Below are 20,540 nucleotides of genomic sequence, written 5' to 3' on the forward strand. Positions count from 1 at the left end.
AGTCCCTTAGGATTGAGGTGACTTTCTTCCAGTCTGGTGTTGTGGGTTCTGAGGTGACTAAAAGTCCAGTGTTGGGTCAACACAGCCCGTTCATCGGGTACCTGGGCTGCACGGGTTTATGGATGCTCCTTTCGCTTTTGTACTAGGTTTCTATCTGGGCAGGTTGAAGAGATTGACTCGTTCATGGATGCTTCTTCTCCAGTTTGGGTGTTTCATTTAATTCATTAATATATTTGTATTTTATTATATTTTCAATTTGCACAAGTGATAATAAGTTGATGAGAGATGTAATCTAGGAGTGATATGCTCTGAATGGTTTTCTTTTGCCATTCATGGAATGGTAGTGTCATTGGCCAGGCCAGCTTTTGGTGCCCATCCCTAATTGTGCAGAGAGTAGTTAAAAGTCAGTCACATTGCTGTGGGTCTGAAGTCACACATAGGCCAGACCGGGTAAGGACATTTCTTTCCCTAAAAGGCTTTAGTGATAGGTTTTCACGACAATTGACAGTGATCTTGATGAAGCTAACTTTTTTTTATTCCCAAATTTTATTGAAATCAAAATCCACTGACTGCCATAGTGGAATTCAAACCTATGATCCCAGTTCATTAACTGCTTCACGACTGCCTCTCCTCAAGTATTGGCTAGAATTTATTCCCCAATTGCAGATAGAAGTATTAAGCTTCATTTATTTTGTGAGGGAAGGAAAAAAGGACATGAAAGAGTGTGATAGTGCACAGCAGCTCAGACAGCATTCCAAAGGGTGAGAATTGGCTGCTGGTTCCCCTCAACAAAGGCCCCACTCCTCCTGAACCCCAAACAGACCAAGAACCTTTGGGCCCTACAATCATCAGAAATTCTGAGTCACTGCCTGGAACCGATGTTTAGATGCTTTCAGCATTTCCAAAATCAGTCGTAAATTGATGCTTCTAATATTATTTTGAGTAAGAAACAGGGCTATGGATTTGTGACAAAAGAATGTGGGTCTGAGTTAAGAAAAGAGGGGAAAAGAATTTAATGTGTAGATGGAGGAGGGGCTAAATGTGAAGTGAAAGCATGGTTACGTAGGAGGCTTTCAAAGGCAGGCTCTTTGGGGTCTACATTCTAGATAACGCAAACAATGAACCAGTATCTGAAATGGAAAGATGCATGTAGGGCCAAAGGAAGGCTTTTACACTGGAGCAAGTTTGAAGACACGTTTGAAGGTAGGATCTTAAAGTCATTTGGCTGGGCATTATGTTGCCAAAATTATCCAACAAGCTGCAGAAAGTGGCAGGTATGCGCTGAGAGGGAGGTTTGATTGTTTTAGAATGTTTATTAAGTTGCAGCATTGCTACATGTTGTATGTCACTATGTGGAAAGGTATTAATGAAACACTTAGTTACCCTCTCTATATTTTGTGAAATGAACTACATTTGTGCTTATTTTTCAAAAAAAAGTTGCAATCGTATAGAACCTTTCACAATCTGACAACAGTCTTGAGTGATTTACAGCTGACGCAGTACGTTTGGAGCATACCACTGCTGTTGAGTTGGAAATAATAGCATGTAGTATCCTTCCTGCAGACAAAATGCCGACTTGCTATAATTTGTAATGTGGAGGTGCCAGTGTTGGACTGGGATGGATAAAGTCAGAAGTCACATGACACCAGGTATAGTCCAACAGATGTATTTGAATCACAAGCTTTCGGAGTGTTGTTCCTTCATCAGGTGAAGTGATTTTAAATAAACCTGTTGAACTCTAACCTGGTGTTGTGTGCCTTCTGGCTATAATTTGTGTTCTAGGGAATGGAGAAGAGAGAGAATGTTGAGGAGTGTAGGACAACCAGGAGATGCAAGATTAATGGATGGATCCAAAAACACACTAATGATGTCAGTTAGTTTGAAGCTGTTGAAGGCCTATAGAAAAGGAATAATACTTTGACTTTGAGAGGCGGATAATAGCTCCATTTTAGTACTTCATGATATCAGATCATCTCAAAGCATCTTGTAGCATAGAAGTGAAACACAGCATAATAAAATCAAAATGCTGGAGAAACTCAGCTGGTCTAGCAGCAACTGTGAAGAAAGAAACAGAGTTGAGCAGGCAAGGTACTCAGCGCAAGACATTAAGTAGGTGTCTCTTTGCACAAATGCTTCCAGACCTGCTGAGTTTCTTAAGTAATTTCTGATTTTATATCTGCAGTAGTTTGCCTTTGTTGAAGTGATAAAAAAGCAGTACCCTTAAACAACAATTGCTGGAGATCACAGCAGGTCAGGCAGCATCCATGGAGAGAGAGCAAGCTGATGTTTGAGTCAAGGGCCAAAGGGCCTGTACTATGCTATACTGTTCTATGTTGGCTTGCACTCCATGGATACTGCTTGACCTGCTGTGATCTCTAGCATGTTTTGTTTTCAGTACAGATTCCAGCATCTGCAGTAATTTGCTCCTAGCACCCTTAAACAATTTACCCAACTTTGTTCTAATCTCTGCATTAACAATCTCAAAATCACAAATTCTTTGAGGGTATTGGTACTAATTTTTAAAGAATAGTAAGTTAATGGAGATCCATTTGTATTCCTTCATTTAGACACCAGCGAATCCACTCATATCCAGAAGTTCCTTAGTTTAAGTGTATGAGACCTTTTCTAACTTTATTCACTGTACGCTGTTGGACTACAAAGAAGCCTTTTACTCCAAAGACCTGAGATTTCATAGAGGGAAATAAAAAAACTTGCGTTATTAATCAAGGGTAAGCATATGCAAGTGGGATTTTCACTAATGAAAGCAATACCTCTCCCCCCTCCACACCCAAAAAAACTCCCTTTTACTCCCAGAGCTTGAGTTTTGATAAACAAGCATTCTCAGTACTGGGTCTGCATAATGAGAGCAAATTCTGCTTCAGGCAACTTGCTACACTCTGCAATTTAGCTCACTGGCAGTTTAAAATCAAACACTGGAGCCTCTTTCCACCTTGCAGGCTCTTTGATGGATGAGACTGTCAAAAGGAAGACTCTTCTTTTCCCTCATCCTTTCACGGTTGGCTACATTCTGACATTGACACATCTTCCGAGGGCATCTCTATGCTTTATCACTGTGCTGCTTTTTGTAATCACCTACAAACAGTGCATGGAAAACGAGGCGTCTTTGGCCATTTTGCTCCTAACCAACTGGGGACTGGCCACTAAAGGGTTGTCAATGACAATGCTGGTGAAGGATGCTATATATGAATTGCCAAAGGTATGCACTTGATACCCATGTCAAAGTAAACACTCCAAGATCATATTTCCAGGAGCTACGGCTGATGTCCTGTTAATTCTCAGAAGTGACTTAAAGTTCAAAATTGTATATGTATTTCTGTATTAATGTTTTACTGCATTCATATTCATCAGCAGAGAAGAAATAGGATATGTACATGGATCCTGAACTCAAGGAGTGCAGAAACTGAGGCCTGTAGGACATAGGGAAGAACATCAGCAGAAGGATGGTAATTGTAAAATTAAGATGTCAGTGGCCTTCCTCAATGACACCACACTTCTAGAATTCTGGGTCCATGTACAAATTCCATTTCTTTATTGGAGAATGCTGGCTGCGTTTGTAACTGTTGAAACCCTGATTGCAAGCATTTAAAAGGCATTCATAAAATATCCTACCACATCTCTGAAATACTGAATTTCCCATGCTGTACAAAGAAGTGCAACATTCATGAAGTACACAAATTTACAGCTTCTTTGTGCCGAGAAAGATCCACCAAACAGTGAGATGACTTACTAGTTGATTTTGTTTGTTTTGGGAGTGTTGATTAAGGTGGTAATGACCTCAAACCGTAATCTTGATTTTTCACTTGAACTACTAGAACCTTGTGAGGATGCCTCTGTTTAATGGCATGGAACTATGGTCCCAGAAAATTGAGTGAAACACAACAACTTATCATCAGGTTATATTGTGAACTTGAACCTACAATCAGTCCAACTCAAGCATGAAGTGCCACCACACCTCTGACACACATGACTCTAACGTCATAGAAGATAATGGCAACAGTTGCTCCCTATAAGTAGTCAAAAAGTGTGGTGCTGGAAAAGCACATCCAGTCAGGCAACATCCGAGGAGCAGGAGAATTGACGCTTTGAGCACACGCTCTTCATCAGGAATGTGGTGGAGGGGATGGCCAATGGGGCTGAGAAATAAATGGAAGGGGTTGGGTCTGGGGTGAAGGTAGCTGGGGATGTGATAGGTAGATGAAGGTGGGGGGTGATGGCGATAGGTCAGAGCGGAGGGTGGAATGGATAGGTGGGAAATAAGGTGGACAGGTAGGGCAGTTCAAGAGGGCAGTGTCAAGTTGGAAGATTGGATCTGGGATAAGTTAGGGGGAGGGGAGATGAGGAAACTGGTGAAATCGACTTTGATCCCGTTGGTTGGAGGGTCCCAAGGCGGAAGACGAGGTATTCATCTTCCAAGCATCGGGTGGCTAGAATTTGGTGGTGGAGGAGGCCCAAGACTTACATGTCCTTGGTAGAGTGGGAGGGGGAGTTGAAGTATTCAGCCACAGGGTGGTGGGGTTGTTTAGTGCGTGTGACCCAGAGATGTTCTCTGAAACGTTCCACTTCCAGTCTCCCAATGTAGAGGAAACCACATTGGGAACAACAGATGGGTTTGGATGTACAGAAAATCTCTGTTGGATGGAGGTGAGGGGGGGAGGTGTGAGCGTAGGTTTTATCCCTCTTGCGGGAAGGTGCCATGAGTGGAGGGTGGGTTGGTGGGGTTGGGGGCTGGGTAGACCTAACATGAGAGTCACGGAGGGAATGGTCTCTGTGGAATACAGATAGAGGTGGGAGGGAAATATGTCTCTGGTGGTGGGGTCTCTTTGTAGGTGGCAGAAATGGCGCAGAATGATGCGATGTATCCGGAGGTTGGTGGTGTGGAAGGTGAAGACAGGGGGGTTCTTCCCTTGTTGCGAATGAGGGGTATGGTTCAAGGGTAAAGGTGCAGGAAGTGGAAGAGATGAACTGGATAGCATTGTTAACCACATGGGAGAGGAAGTTGCAGTCCTTGAAGAAAGAGGCCATCTGGGATGTTCTGGAATGGAATTGGTCCTCCTAGGAGCAGATGCAGTGAAGGCAGAGGAATTGGGAGTAAGGGATGGTATATTTACAGTCAGGGAGGTGGGAAGCGGTGTAGCTGTCAGAGTTGGTGGATTTGAAGTATATATCTGTGTTGAGTCAGTTGCCGGAAATGGAGATGGAGAGGTCCAGGAAGTTGGACAGACAAAGGAGTCGATAACAATCTGACTAGGAGGGTGAGTAGCTGTTAATGGAGACTGTTAGTAGCTAACAGTAGATAGTGCGTAATGGGATGTGTGGAACTATGTGATCACAAGGCTTGCAATGTGGATTAGGGAGCTAAGACATGGCCCGAAAATTATTAAAGTCGATATTGAGTCCAGAAGGCTGCGGGGTCCCCAAGCAGAAACTGAGGCATTGCTCTTCCAACATTGAGCTTCGCTGGAGCACTGCAACAAGCCTGAAACAGGATGTTGGCCAGGGAACGGGATGATGTGTTAAAGTGGCAGGCAACTGGAAGCTCAGGATCTTCTTTGCGGGCAGAACGTAGATGTCTTTGAAGTGGTCACTCAGTGTATGCTTCATTTTCCCAATTTAGAGGAGACCACATTGTGAGCAGTGAATGCAGTAGATTATATTGAGTGAAGTGCAGGTAAAGTGCTGTATAGTCCAGGTAGCTGTGGGAAGACTCCTGTCCAAAGAAATGGGCATAGAGGTGAAGATGGCGGAAGAAAGGTTTGATGTTATGTCATGCCCAAAATTCATTAAGGTGGGGGTGTAGAGGGATAAAGCTAAGACCTTTGCTGAATACAGAACGTTAAGCATTGGAGAGCGGAAGGTTGGGAGGGAAAGTGAATACCCGACAGGAGGTGGGGTTTGGGGAGGGGAGGGACGGAGCTTCCATCGGGCCATGGGTATTTCTGAGTTGTTGCATGTTGTGTGACTTGATGCCTGATGAAAAAAGAAAAGGTTTCTTGTTAGCACAGTGAATGAGCGGAGAATGAAGTGGAAATACAGAATGGTACAGCCCTTAGCCAATGTGATGCAATGCTGTTGGAGAGAGAGATCAAGAGTGTGCATGTGATGCCGCATGGTACTGAATGTGGATCTCAGGATGCAGTGAGAGCAGCTATCTGTGGAATGTTGAATATCATGGAAATACCTGCGATCCTGGGCAGATTCAAAGCACGAGGGATAAAAATTCATTTGGAATCCACGTGGAGTGAGTCTGAGCCGGAGGCAGACTCTGAGAAATATGATGTGGCTGTGGAAACGGGTTTGAACAAACACCTGGTTCAACACCAGGAGTGACAGTCAAATTAATGCCAGTGGACAAGAAATAAGATTGCAATGGAAATCCCGTCAGAGACAGGAGGAGAACCTCTTCATGTCGGGCATGCCTACAAGAGATGTGGCAATGAGTTAAATAAAAACCAAAAGAACTGCAGCTGCTGTAAATCAGAAACACAGCAGAAGTTGCTGGAAAAGCTCAGCAAGTCTGGCAGAATCTGTGAAGAGAAATCGGAATTAATGTTTTGGGTCCCGTAACTGATGGTAGCTAGGAAATGTCGGTTTACGTGCAAAAGATAGGGCGGAGGAAAGGAGTAAGGAGTAAATGATAGGTGAGGATAGAGCCCAAAGAGAGAGAAGAACAGTTGGACAGACAAAAGAGTAAATAATAATCTGGCTAAGAGGGTGTATACCTTTCAATGGCGACTGTCAGTGGCTCACAGTAGTAGTGTGTAATGGCAGACTATGTGATAACAAGGCTTTTCTGGCCTTTCTTTATAACTCAAACCTTCCATACCTGGGAAGATCCTGGTAAATCTTTTCTGAATCTTCTCCCACTTAATAATATCCTTCCTAGTTGAGGATGATATGTTCACTAGATAGTAAAGATACAATGAAGGGAAATAAAGAAGTTGTCAGTGTAAGGTTAGTAACTTTTGAATGTGTCACTACAAGAATTTGTTTCAAGGCCTGGATGTATTTTTGTTATTGTGTCACCATAGCCTTGCCAGACTATAGGGACTGCTTTCTCATTCGAGAGAAGCAACTGGTGGTGATTTAACCTGAGGGCCACAAGACTTCAGGCGATGGAAGAGGTTCAGAAACAAAGTTCTTCATGGTAACCTCAAACCAGTGATGAAATGAACCCATGTTGTTGGCATCACACTACTCTGCAAACCAATGATCCAGCCAACTGAGCTAAACCAATTCCTGCTGGATATATGATTGGAAAGTGAATGGATTTGCTCAGTTCAGTGTTGCAACAAATCCATTTTTAATTGGCTTCACTAGCTAAAGCAGGTTTTCCTTAGCTAAAGAAACATTTCGATGATGTGAGGTCATCCTGAGTTAAAAGTTTTTAAAATGAAGCAATCTTACAATTCAGGTGAGCTAATAAAAATAATGAGGTATATCAGCAGCTGTAAAAAGGCTATGGTAATGTTGAGAAAAGCACCATGGAGAGAGCAAAATCAACCTTTTGTAACCTAGGAGCATTTTGATACACTAACTCCATTTAATGGAATATCAGTTTTATTGTGGAGGAATGTATGTTTGGTTGGTGAAGATAGGGAAGTCAGTGGAGTAGGAATAATTTGATTTGATTTATCATTCTTACATATACCCAAGATACAGTGAGAAGCATTGTTTTGCATGCTAACCAGACAAATCATACCTTACATAAGTACATCAGGGTAATAAAACAGAATACAAAATAATTGCGGTCTTATTCGGAGCAGTTACTGTACCAGGCTGTGATGCATCCATATAAGGTACGGGCAAATGTGCATATCATGTATAATATGATGACATATGCTTAATGAAATTGTGCCCTGAAGCAAACAGGACCTTGCACGTAGTATATTTCTCATCGGCAAAAGTGGTTTGGAGCTCAATAAGAAGGGGAAGTGTAAACTTCCATCTAGGTCAGCATGAGATGATGTCATTAGTATCCACAGTTCTTGAGGACTGGCAGTTCCAACCTGCAGCAGGAGCTGAATATAAATAGTGACAGAAATGTTGTGTGCAGGCAAATAAGGATTTTTTTTGGCTCTGCCTGTAGTAATGACCACGGCTACAGCATTGAAAGGTTTGTAACTTACATGATAGATTGAGCCCTGAAGGTTTATCCTGTCGATGCACCTTACTTAAACAGGTTAGAGGTTCTGAGGTTGATGAACAGCGAGCTTCAGACAGAATGGAAGATGCTGGGGCTGAAGCTACAGGAGATTGGGATTATTAACCATTTGAAAACTGGAGCAACATCTGCACAGGTCGCTAACACTAGAATTCCCTCAAGGGATTATTGTGGCAGCATTTGTGTGGCAAATCTAGAATAGTTTTTTTTGAACTGAAGTATCATTAAAATCTGTAAAAATAGGTTTATTATTCTATCAAATTACAAATGAAAACCTTCTTGCCTCATCAGTCCTACTCACTCTGTTGAAGTTTGCCAACATTGGCCAGTTTCTGCAGTTTCTAATTTTGTCTTGCTGCGCCAGAAGGATACTTTAACAAATAATGAATAAAGTACAGAGAATGCTGAAAATCTGAAAGGAAAATTGAAATTCCAGGAACACTTTGCAAAAGTCTTGTGATGCAAGGTCATTGACTTGAAGTGTCTCTGTCTCTGCAGTTGCTTCCTTCCCCACTTAGAGATTGCAGCATTTTCTGCTTTTACATCAGATTACTTAAATACAAAGCCTCTGCATGCTGGTTCTCTCCAGTGACAAATTCATTTGGTTTGTGCTGATTCAACCACACTGGAAAGATTTGTGCTTAACTTTCTTGTTCGGGGCGTTGGATCTTCTCTGATCTCATCGAAGGTTCGTTATGAGAAGAGAGCCTAAGTTGGACTTTATTGAGGTGTTAGCCTTGGCTCAGAATGCAATCCATTCTTATATAGCTGGGCTGAGAACTTAGAGCTGGGTAGAATGGAAAGCAGATGTACTGAAAGTGAAAGAATGGTCTTTAAACCCCAATTCTCTTTTCAAATGTTATGCAGAATGTTTGGTTTGGTTCATATTGTTGATCCCTCTAAGACTGATGCTTATGGGTTCAAATTCTATCTGAGGAAGTAATCTGGCCCACCACTTTGATGCCGTATTGTAAGGGATATTTTCCTTTAGCATGGGATATTAAACTGACCTATCTGTCTGTTAAAAGTCTATGGTACTGTTAGAAAAGAGTAGAGGCATCTGCAAGTGCCTTGACCAACATTCCCCTTGAAACAAAACAGATTAACTGACCAATGCAGTTTGTGGGACCTTGCTGTGTATACCATGGCTGTCTCATTTACCACCAAAAAGCATCTTTACAAATCAAATGATTGTATGGGAATCACTTGGTATCAATGTGCTCAAATGCTAGAAAAATGCAAGTTTTTTTTCTCTGCATTATGCACTGACCATACAGGTCCTTAGGAAAAATAAGTATGAAACTAGCGTTGCACATCCCAGTGTTAACACTGAGCATTGGACCAACTTCAAGCACTCCCAAAGGGAACTTGCAGATTCTGTGATTGTACATACTGAATCGTTCACACTTGGTGGTCTATCAGCACCAGCCTTGAACACTAAACACTATGTTGGAGCAACTATCTGAGCATGCTGTAAAATTCTACTGACTTAAATTTGAGATGGCTATTACAACTTGAAAAGCACTCGTTGATATCGGCTATGTGACAAATGTAGCATGTAACATGGCCCATAATAATGGAAAGATATTCATCTGTAAGGAATTTAAATGGGTTTGGTTAGCAGTGATGGGCCCAGGGTACATATAAAGATGGGGCTTTATAGACCAAAGCAATGATTTTTGAGTTATGCTAAAAATACCAGCTAGTGGATAACTTTGATTGCTCAGATCAGGATAACCGAGTGGATTCGAGGAAGAACTGAGAGATTTGAAATTGAAATAGTGCACAAGGCACTGCTGGGAGATTAGCATGTTCAGTCAGCTGTAAATGTAACCTACACAGGATGACAATCAATGGATTTTTTAAAAAAAAAACCCTTATCAAAGTGGGTGCATGTGGTAATGGGATTTTAGGCAAAACTGGATTTTCAGATTTGAATTAAGCTCTGTAATGAATTTTAAATGATGATACCAGAATTGAGAGGTTAAAGCTATTGCGAAAGGCAGAGTAGGATGAGACTTTTTCTTTAGAAAAGAGAAGCCTTTGTGGGCTGTGAGTCAACTTAACAGAGACCTTCAAAATTAGGTAGGGGATAATAGGGTAGAAGTAGAGAAGATGTTTTCATTTGTGAGTGAGTCCAAAATTAGTAGCCATACCAAATAGTTACCAATAATTCCAAGAAGGAATTCATGCAAAACTTCTTTGCTCACCTCACTCATAGGTGGACTGGCCGATGTGCATAGCATAAATAAACTTATTGAGCAATTAGCCAAGTACGTAAGGAAGGGAATAAAACAGTGTGTAGATAAGATGAGATGAAGTACAGTGGAATGGCTCAAATTTTCTTTGCTGTCAATTCCGCCTAATATTTAATCCTATGTGACTTGGATAACATATATTTACAATGTTACTGGAGGAGCTGGGAGTGTGTTGGGTATATGTTGACAAGTTGAGCACATAAAAGTAATTGCATGAATTTGATAAGAATATGTCTTGCATTTCAGCATCATCATGTCTTGGGATGACCCAAAGTTCCCTCTAGCCACTGAAGAACTTGTAGTCACTATCACAACATAGGAAACAAAACAGGCACAGAACAACTCCCATTAAAAAGCAATGCGATAACAATCAGATCATTATCTTTTATTAATGTTAATTGAAACATAAATATCTATCAGGACATCAGCAAGGACTCCCCTGGTTTTCTTTGAAACTGTACTGCATCCTTACTGCATCAGTCTGGTGGACATGTAACTCTAGTCCCACAGCGATGTAGTTGTTTCTTAACTGCCCTTTGAAATGGCCTAGCAAGCCTCTCAGTTCAAGGTTAATTGGAGAGGGAGATAACACTGACCTTGCCAGTGATGCTCACATCCCATGAGAGAATAGAGTTCTTTTACATCTAACTTAAGAGTGCAGACATGGTCTCATTTTAGTGTCTCATCAAAATATCGCACACTGTCTGTGCAGCATGTCTCAGAACTCAACTGAAATGTCAGCCTAGGTTTTTATGCTTAAATTTCTGTAGTGCAAATAAAACTCGGAGTCTTCTGAACCAGAGGCGAATGCTACCAATGGATGCACAGCTGACCTGAGTGCCTGTAGTCGTTTTTCTATTGATTGTTCCATCCCACAGTGATAGCACACTTGAAGTCAAGCCCCATTATTCCCAAAGTCATCTTACATGAACTGCTGAAGGAAAAATAAACCGGTTTTCTTCAAGCTTAAATGTCTTTTTCTGCAGACATCAGAGACAAAGGTTAAGAAGAATTTAGATATTCTCTTACAATGTCAAGGCATACATGACTCTGGGCTGACTGCTGGAACATGAAATTTGTATAGTTAGGTGGTAGTTTTTGACCGGCACAGAATCAATAGGTCAAAAGGCCATTTTCTTTGATGTCGTCCTCTATGATTGTATGACACCTTGTCAATTTGCAAAGTCATCAGCAAAAGTTAAAGAGTTTAAAACGTGTGCAGAATTTCCCAATTTACTATCTTTCAGGCCCAGGTTGACAGAGTGCGTGGACTGGTAATAGTATTTAACAGGAATCACTATTTATTACAAATAAATGGACTTTAGAATTGTTCTAAAGGTCACTTGACCCAAAACGCTAACTCTGATTTCTCTCCACAAATGCTGCCAGACCTGTTGAACTTTTCCAGCAATCTCTACTTTTGCACAAAATAATGGGTGTGTGGATGGAAAGAAAGACTGGGAAAGCAGTTTAATGGTCGCTGTTCACAAGGTTTGCTGAGAGAATTCTTGAGCTTGCCAGAATGCTGCTTCTCAATTTTCGTCTCCAGTACTTAGTCTTGTTTGCAGGAGGCACATGGTGACTGGTTCACACCTTATAAAGGTCTCTAACTTATTAAACATCATAGCTTACATAACCTGCTGAAGGCAAAATAGACTAGTTTTCTTCAGATTTAGTGTTGTTTTTTCGGCAGAGAACAGAGACACTGACTGAAGTTGCAGAGACCTGATTCATTCTCACTATCTCATTCACAGCTCCAAGCTTTTTAGCGACCTGAGAGGCAATTATGTAGTTGGCAGGCAGAGGCTTTTGTCATTGGTCTGTGGACTAGTGATCAGTTACCAGTCAGCTTCTTGTTTCTGGCTGGATCTCCAGTTGTACTTAGACCTTGGCTCCAGCTCATCTGCAGACTATCCATCATTGCATGAACCAGCAGCTGTGTATACAGCACTTATAATGAGTGTTAAGTGGCTTGCTTTTAAAATGTGCTGTAATACTTCAACAACCCTTGTGTTTTTTTTTAAACAGTCCTTTTTACATTTCAGCTAATTAAAAAATTTTACAATTAAGAAGTATAGAAAAATGAATACATGAGGTCTTTACATGAACTGGTGCTTGCTGGTCTTGCTGGATTCTAACACCCAGGATCCACTAGCAGGTAACAACCTCAGAGAAAACTTACTGCATTTGCAAAGGATGACAGCAAAGAGACGGCAAGATCTCCCATGGTTGTAGTCTCAGTACTGGTAGTTTATTTGGGTATTGTTGACTGTAGAAAAACTGGTATATCAAGAGCCAGTGGCACTATGCCAGCTTTAAATCAATATATGTGAGCTTGGATATGCGTGAATCTGTGAATGTATGTGTGGACTTTTCAATACTGCATTGTCTAAGGTGTCATATTTTTGCATAAGGCTTTAAACTGGATTCTTGTTTGCAAAAGCTCCCAAGGCACAATTCAAAGTTTTCCCAGAGACCTGTCCAACATATGCCTTTCAACCTACAGCATTAAAAACAGATTAATTGCTCATTCGTTGTTTTACTCTTGGCTGCCGTACTTGCCTGTATAAACATAGACTGCTGTTCAAAGGTAATTTATTAGCTGTGCAGCACCTCGGAGTGTCCCTTGGAAATGATAATCTGCTATGTAAATAAAAGTTCCTTCACTTTCCTGATTGGAAGCAGTTCAGAGAAGGTTCCATGGGTTGATTCCAGGATTAGGGGTTTGTCGTAAATGCAAAGATTGAGCAGACTGGGCCTGTACTCACTGGAGTTTCAAAGAGTTAAAAGCAACCTTATTGAAGCCTGTAATATTTCTGAGAGAGCTTCGTGCTGAGAGGAAGTCCCCTCTCATGGGAGAGTCTAGAATGAGAAATCACAGTTTCAAATTAATGGGCCACCCATGTAAGAAAGAAATGAGGAGGTTATTCTTTTCTCGGTGATTAGTCCTTAGAATTCGCTCCTCAAACGAGCTCTGGCGGCTGAGACAATGAATATGTTCAAGGCTGAGATAGATAGATTTTTTGATCACAGGTGAGTTGATGATTTTGGGGGAGCTGGCAGGAAAGTGGAGTTAAAGTAACACTAGAAAAGCCGTTTTCTTGTCCAATGGCGCGACAGTCTCATGTTGTAACTAGCATAGTGCCACCTCAAACCATCTACACCGTCCTTTGATCTTCCTATTTATCGTCATTTATCGTCAAAATTGCCAAAATGGTATCAGTTAGGGCCAGTTTTGTACTCTTGAATTTTGATAAACGGAGTGGAATTGAATTGAATTAAGTTGAATTTATTGTCACATGTACGGCAGCAAAAACCAAAACACAGGTACAGGCGAATGTTATGAGTTTGTGAGTTCATTCACAATCAGGTAGAAACTGTTTTGAAACCAGCTGGTGCGTGTGTTCATGTTTCTGTACCTTCTTCACCCGATGGTGGAGGGTGTAGAAAAACATCGCCAGGGTGGGATGGGTCTTTGAGAATGCTGGTGGCCTTTCCCTGACAGCGAGCCTGGTAGATGGATTCTATAGATGGGAGGTTGGCCTTTGTAATTATCCGGGCCAAGTTCACCACTCTCTGTAACAATCTTGAATGCTACAGTTGCCATACCAGGTGGTGATACATCCAGACAGAATGCTCTCGATGATGCGCCTATAAAAGTTGGCAAGGGTATTCACCGTCATGCCAAATTTCCTCAGCTGTCTGAGGAAGAAGAGACGTTGTTGTGCCTTTGTAACCAGTGCCTCCACATGAAGAGTCCAAGAAAGCTTGTTGTAGATGACCACTCCCAGGAGCTTGACACTCTCCACTCATTCCACCTGTGTGCTGTCAATATGTACAGGGGGCATGAGTAACATCCTGCCGAAAGGCAGTAATGAGTTCCTTGGTTTTGCCGACATTGAGAGCTAGGTTGTTCTCAGTGTACCATTTTTCCAGATCTTCCACCGCCTGTCGTCAGTTTCATCGCCATCTGAGATTCGACTGACTATGGTGGTGTCATCAGCGAACTTGTCATGGATATACAGTGAGTCCAGTTGTGGGTTGAGTACACACCCCTGGGGGGGCTCCAGTATTGAGTGCTAGTGAGGATGAAATATTGTCCCCAATCTTCACTAATTGTAGCCACATTTGCCAAACTCAGTGACTACCAGAGCATTATAATCTAGATTAGAGTGGTGCTGGAAAAGCACGGCAGGTCAGGCAGCATCCGAGGAGCAGGAAAATCGACGTTTCAGGCAAAAGCACTTCATCAGGAATAGAGGCAGGGTGCCTGCAGAGTGGAGAGATAAATGAGGTTTTTACCAGAGCATTATAGCCAAGAGAGAAATTAGTTTCAATTGCTTCAGTTTGGGCTGGTGATTTGCAGCATATTATATTAGCTTGATATAAAATAGGTCTAAGAAAGTTGGAGAACTAAAAATAGTAACAAAAGAAAGGAAAGGTAAGGCAATATGCTATTAGATATAGGTTATATATGTTCAAGCTTTGTGAGGGGTTTGATGTTTAAAGAATGCAGAAGTATCTAATTAGAACACTGTATCATGGTATTGGGGAGATCTGATGGGCTTAAGATCATATTAGAAATTTGAGTGTTAAGCAATTTTGTGACCTGTGTGATTTCTTTAACCTTTATGAATCTATATGGCAAAAAAAAATTCCTCCCAAGTACAGAAATAACGGACAGCAGCCTGATACTTGTTAAAGTCTAAAAGGAGAGAACAAATACTTTTCAACTGTGTTCTGATCCCATTTTTCATGAGTAATGTAGGATGGGTGACCTAAGGTTTTGTGACTGAATTGGGTTTTAAGGAGTCTCTAACAGGAGGAGGATGAGTAAGAGAGATGCAAAGGTTTTGCAAATTCCAGTGGTTAGGATCGAGATGCAGCCATCAATGGTGGAACGATTGAAATTGTGGATGTGCAAGGGACTAGAATTGGAGTAAAGTCGGAACCTGTCCAATTAGTGTGGTGCTGGAAGATCACAGCAGGTCAGGCAGCATCTGAGGAGCAGGAGATGATTATGCCCAAAGCGTCAATTCTCCTGCTGCTTGGATGCTACCTGACCTGCTGTGCTTTTCCAGCACCACACTTTTCGACTCTGATCTCCAGTATCTGCAGTCCTCACTTTCTCCTCGAAGATTTTAACCTACTGCGAATCCTCTTACAAGGATGCCTTCCTTGAAGAAGCTCTCTTCCTCCCTCTACATAAATTTGAGCTTATTCTAGATGACACTCAGGGCTGAGCACACCCCAGGTCATCTCCTCTGCACAGAAGCTCAGTCAAATCCCTCGAACTCAGCACCGCTTTCCTAACCTGCAATCTTCTTCCTGACCTCTCTGCCCCCACCCCACTCCGGCCTATCACCCTCACCTTGACCTCCTTCCATCTATCGCATTTCCAACGCCCCTCCCCCAAGTCCCTCCTCCCTACCTTTTATCTTAGCCTGCTGGACACACTTTCCTCATTCCTGAAGAAGGGCTCATGCCCGAAACATCGATTCTCCTGTTCCTTGGATACTGCCTGACCTGCTGCGCTTTTCCAGCAACACATTTTCGGCTCTAAGCTCAAATTTATCCTAGTAGTATGAAGAATGATTCTAAGTGATAATTAAAAAAAAGTCCTTGATTTCCTAAATTAATATTGGTTTATGTATTGTCCTTCAATAGAGTTACTGCAAAAGATGTGTCAGAAGGATGAAGAGATGAGAGCATTGCAGGTACGATATGATGTGAGTATAACTTTTTCTCGTTTAGCGTAAAAGCTCGTAAGGAGCAGGCAGCCACATTTGTGGAACTGAGAAAGTACATGGGGATGATACTATGTATGTCTGTTGAAGATGTTGCAGTGACATGGAGCTTCTTTTCATTGTCCAAATCAATATTACAGCATCTGTATGGGCCAGTTACACTGTTTTTTGCTCTCATTCCTCTTACTGTCATCAGAGGGGTGCGTAGCGGGTAAAACATCTTGAAGCCAACAGTGAAAGCAAAATACCACGGATGCTGGAAACCTGAAACAAACACAGAGAATGCTGGAGAAACTCAGCAGGTCAAGAACACTTCTTCTGCATAACTCATACCTTGTCAAAACATTCACTCTGTTTTTCCCTTTCCGTAGTTGTTGCCAGACCTGCTGTCTTTCTCAGCATTCTCTCTGTTTGTTTGAAGGCAACAGTGATTGTTTCATAAAAATAGATAGTATCGCAAATATTTTATTCCTTATTCATATAACTTTTCGTATGTACCGAACTGTGGCCTAAGCAGTTTGAAAGACACTGAAAACTTACATGATCCAAGACAAAACATCACACTTGTAAAGGTACATTAACAGTAACCTTGAACCGCAGTAACTTTCCAGGGCTGCTTCAGCAGCAATTCCTAAACCCACAATCTCTACTACGTAGAAAAACAGGCACATGGCAACATCATTGACTTGTAAGTTTCCCTTCAAGTCGCTCTCAATCCTACCTTGGCAACATGTTGCAGTTCCTCTATTGATGCTAAATCAAAATCAAAAAGATAGTTAGATGTGCAGAGGGGGTGGGATTGCCTTATTAGTAAGAAATAAAATTAAATCAGTAGTAAGAAACAAAGTAGGGTCAGATGGTTAGGATCTGTGTGGATCGAATTGAGGAACCGCAAAGGGAGAAGATTAAATATGTGAGTAAGCTAGCCATTAATATAAAGGCAGACTGTAAGATTTTCTTTAGATATATAAAGGGCAAAAGTGAGGCAAAAGTGGACATTGGGCAGCTGGAAAATGACGCTGGAGATAGTAGTGGAGAACAAGGAAATGCCTGTGGAACTGAATAATTACTTTGTGTTCGTCTTCACAGTGGAAAACACGAGTAACATCCCAAAAATTCAAGAGTCAGGGGCTAGAGCTGAGTATGGTGGCCATCACCAAAGAGAAGGTACTAGAAATGCTCAATGGCCTGTTGGTGGATAAATCACATGGACGAGATGGACTACATCTCAGACTTCTAAGTGAGGGTCCCAGAGGACTGGAAAATCACTAACGTGACACTCTGTTTATAAAAGGAGTACGGCAAAAGACAGAAAATTACTGACTGCTTAGCCTAACCTTGGTTATGAGTAAGATCCTGGCATCCATTGTGAAGGTTGAGATTTCTGAACACTTGAAAGTGTATGGTAAAATAAGGTAAAATCAGCATGGTTTCATCAAGGAGCGGTTATGCCCAACAAATCCGCTTGAACTCTTTGAGGAAGTAACAAGCAGGTTAGACCAAGAAAAGCCAAGGAAAGCCAAGGAAAGGATGTTATCTACCTGGACTTCAAGAAGGCCTTTGACAAGGTGCCACACAGAAAGCTATTGGGTAAGGTAAGGGCCCATGATGTCAGAGGCAAGGTGCTAGGATGGATTGAAGTTTGGCTGTCTGGCAGAAAGGAGAGAGTGGGGATAAAAGGGCCCTCCTCAGAATGGCAGCTGGTGACAAGTGGTGTTCCGCAGGGCTCAGTTTAGGGGCCACAGCTTTTCACTTTATACATTAACGATCTAAATGGAGGAACTGAGGACAGTCTGGCTAAGTTTGCAAATCATATAAAGACAAGTTGAGGGACAGGTAGCATTGAGGAGGTGGGGAGGCTACAGAAGGATTTGGACAGGTTAAGAGAATGGGCAAGAAAGTGCCAGATGGAGTACATTGTGGGAAAGTGTGAGGTCATGCACTTTGGTAGGAAGAATAGAGGCACGGACTATTTTCTAGTTGGGGAGAATATTCAGAAGTTTGAAGTGCAAAGAGACTTGGGAGTTCCAGTTCAGGATTCCCTCAAGGTAAACTTGCAGGTTGAATCAGTAGTGAGGAAGGCAGATGCAATGATTGCATTTATTTTGAGAGGACTTGAATATAAAAGCAAGGATGTACTTCTGAAGCTCTATAAGGCTCTGGTCAGACCACATTTGGAGTATTGTCCACAGGTTTGGGCCCCATATCTCAGGAAGGATGTACTGGCCGTGGAGTGTGTTCAGAGGAAGTTCACAAGAATGGTCCCAGGAATGAAAAGCTTAACATGTGAGGAACATTTGAGGATGCTCGGTCTATACTGGATGGAGTTTAGAAGGATGAGGGGGGATCTTGCTGCTGGCATGGACTAGGTGAAAAGCTCTGTAATTTGAGTACTTTCTGAAAAAACGTTTTATTCTTATACTTGGCTTTTTGAGTAATTCGAGACTTTTTGAAAATCTTGTATTCCAATGTTGGACTATTTATTCCTCTTTTGATTCTGTACCAAACACTGAGGTATCCTGTACCTAAGACGGTGCCATTACAAACTTTTCACTGCACTCAATTGGGTGCATGTGATAATAAAGCCAATTCTGATTCTGTTATTATGGTTCAAATGACTATATGACCACAAAGTGCAGGAGCAGAAGTAGCCATTCAGCCCATTGCTGCCTGATCTGCTGTGCTTTTCCAGCACTACACTCTCAACTCTGATCTCCAGCATCTGCAGACCTCACTTTCTCCCACTTCATTCAGCCCGTTGAGTCTGTTCCACCATTCAGTGAGACTATGGCTAATCTGATAGTCCTCAGCTTCGCTTTCCTGCCTTTTCCCTCAATACCCTTGATTGCTTTACTGATTAAAATGCTTTCTATCTCAGCCTTAAAACTGCTTAATGACCCAGCCTCAACAGCCCTCTGCATTCTGAAGATGGGTCACTAGACTCGAAATGTTTACTCTGCGTTCTCTCTACAGATGCTACCAGACCTGCTGAGTTTTTCCAGCAATTTTTATTTTTGTGTCCGAATTCCAGCATCAGCAATTATTTGTTTCATGCTCATTCAGTTAACTCCTTAACCATTACTTAATGTGTAAATCAATAGAAATATCTCTCTCCTTACATTTTAGGCACTTTACAAGTGAAAGCTTACTTTAATTTTCAAGAATGTTTTGAAAATTAATAATCAGTCTGTATATTTTTCTGATGTTCATTGCATATTCAAACTCATCAGTTCCACTGGATGCTGGTACTGCAATCCAGTACATTTTTGACCATTTTTTAAATTTAATTTTTTTTTGCTGCGAATATAAAGAACTCAGAATGTCTCAAAGTATTTGACAGCCAATGACAAACTTCAAACAAACTATAGTTTTCACTACTTTAGCTTATTTATGTATTTAAAAAAACCACTGAATTAGAGGTGCTGCCTAGACCATGTTTTTTTTCAATTATTATGCTAAATGGTTTGGTTTTTGTGTGTGGTAAAACCCTTTAAGTAGTCTCCAGGTCACAAACAGGATTTGTTCCTGAGTATGACTGTAAATCAGTTTGTTTGCATGCCAAACACAATACAGTACAATATAAAATATCAGTTTGTAAGTACAAACACACAGATCCCACATGTGGGATACTTAAAATTAATAGTATTGTGGGATCTTGCTTATGAGTACAAGCATGTGTAAGTCGAATGTTCATTAATTCGGGATTGCCTGTCCACTTTAACATTGCCTATTTAAATTTGAACAGAGAAGAAAAGGAGGCAAAATAACATTGCAATTGGAAAGAAAGTGCATTGTGGATGCCTTTCAGGAGCTAAGGGAATAGAACCCTGAAATAAAATATTGTGTCTGTTGGAGCTTACAGCTGAAATCTTGTTAAAGCAATAAAATACCTAACTAAAATAGAATTTGAACTAGATGTTTAAAAATGAAGATTAAAGTGCAGTACAATATGGTGAGCCATGTACCTTTGTCACTCTGTTTCCCTTCTCCCCGCCTTCTAGGCACTTTGCCCCACCACTCCACTTCTGCATTCTGTCTTACATCCCTTCTCACTCTTCCTCTATTCAAACCCAAACATTCAATTGAACTTTAATGCACTGTTACTGGACTCTGATCCAATTCCATTAAGTAATGGGGCTCTCAGGTGATTGAAATTCCTGCAGATAATTTAGTTTTTAAGTGGAAAAAATACACTGGTTTATTCTGTTGTGGTTCTGTTCGCCGAGCTACAAATCTTCTCACAAACTTTGAACTGGTTTATTCTACAAATCAGTGAGAAAAATATAGAGCCTGCTGCAATGTGGCAGTATTTTATAATAGACCATGTCCAGAAATATATTTTCAAGAATTCCA

At 41.4% G+C, this 20,540-nt stretch overlaps 1 protein-coding gene across 3 annotated transcripts in view; it reads left to right on the top strand.

Annotated features, from left to right (window-relative positions):
* LOC122553367 (centrosomal protein of 128 kDa) overlaps positions 1-20,540 on the top strand; it is a 407,594-nt gene that overhangs the window by 322,649 nt on the left and 64,405 nt on the right. For 2 of the 3 annotated variants that reach the window (XM_043696980.1, XM_043696985.1), the window contains exon 18: positions 16,108-16,169. In XM_043696980.1, the coding sequence (XP_043552915.1) occupies positions 16,108-16,169 (62 nt within the window). The remainder of the gene's footprint in view (positions 1-16,107; positions 16,170-20,540) is intronic. The other variant, XM_043696981.1, reaches the window with a different exon arrangement.

Source organism: Chiloscyllium plagiosum, chromosome 10 (assembly GCF_004010195.1).
Source record: "Chiloscyllium plagiosum isolate BGI_BamShark_2017 chromosome 10, ASM401019v2, whole genome shotgun sequence".
In the NCBI taxonomy this organism is placed as follows: domain Eukaryota; kingdom Metazoa; phylum Chordata; class Chondrichthyes; order Orectolobiformes; family Hemiscylliidae; genus Chiloscyllium; species Chiloscyllium plagiosum.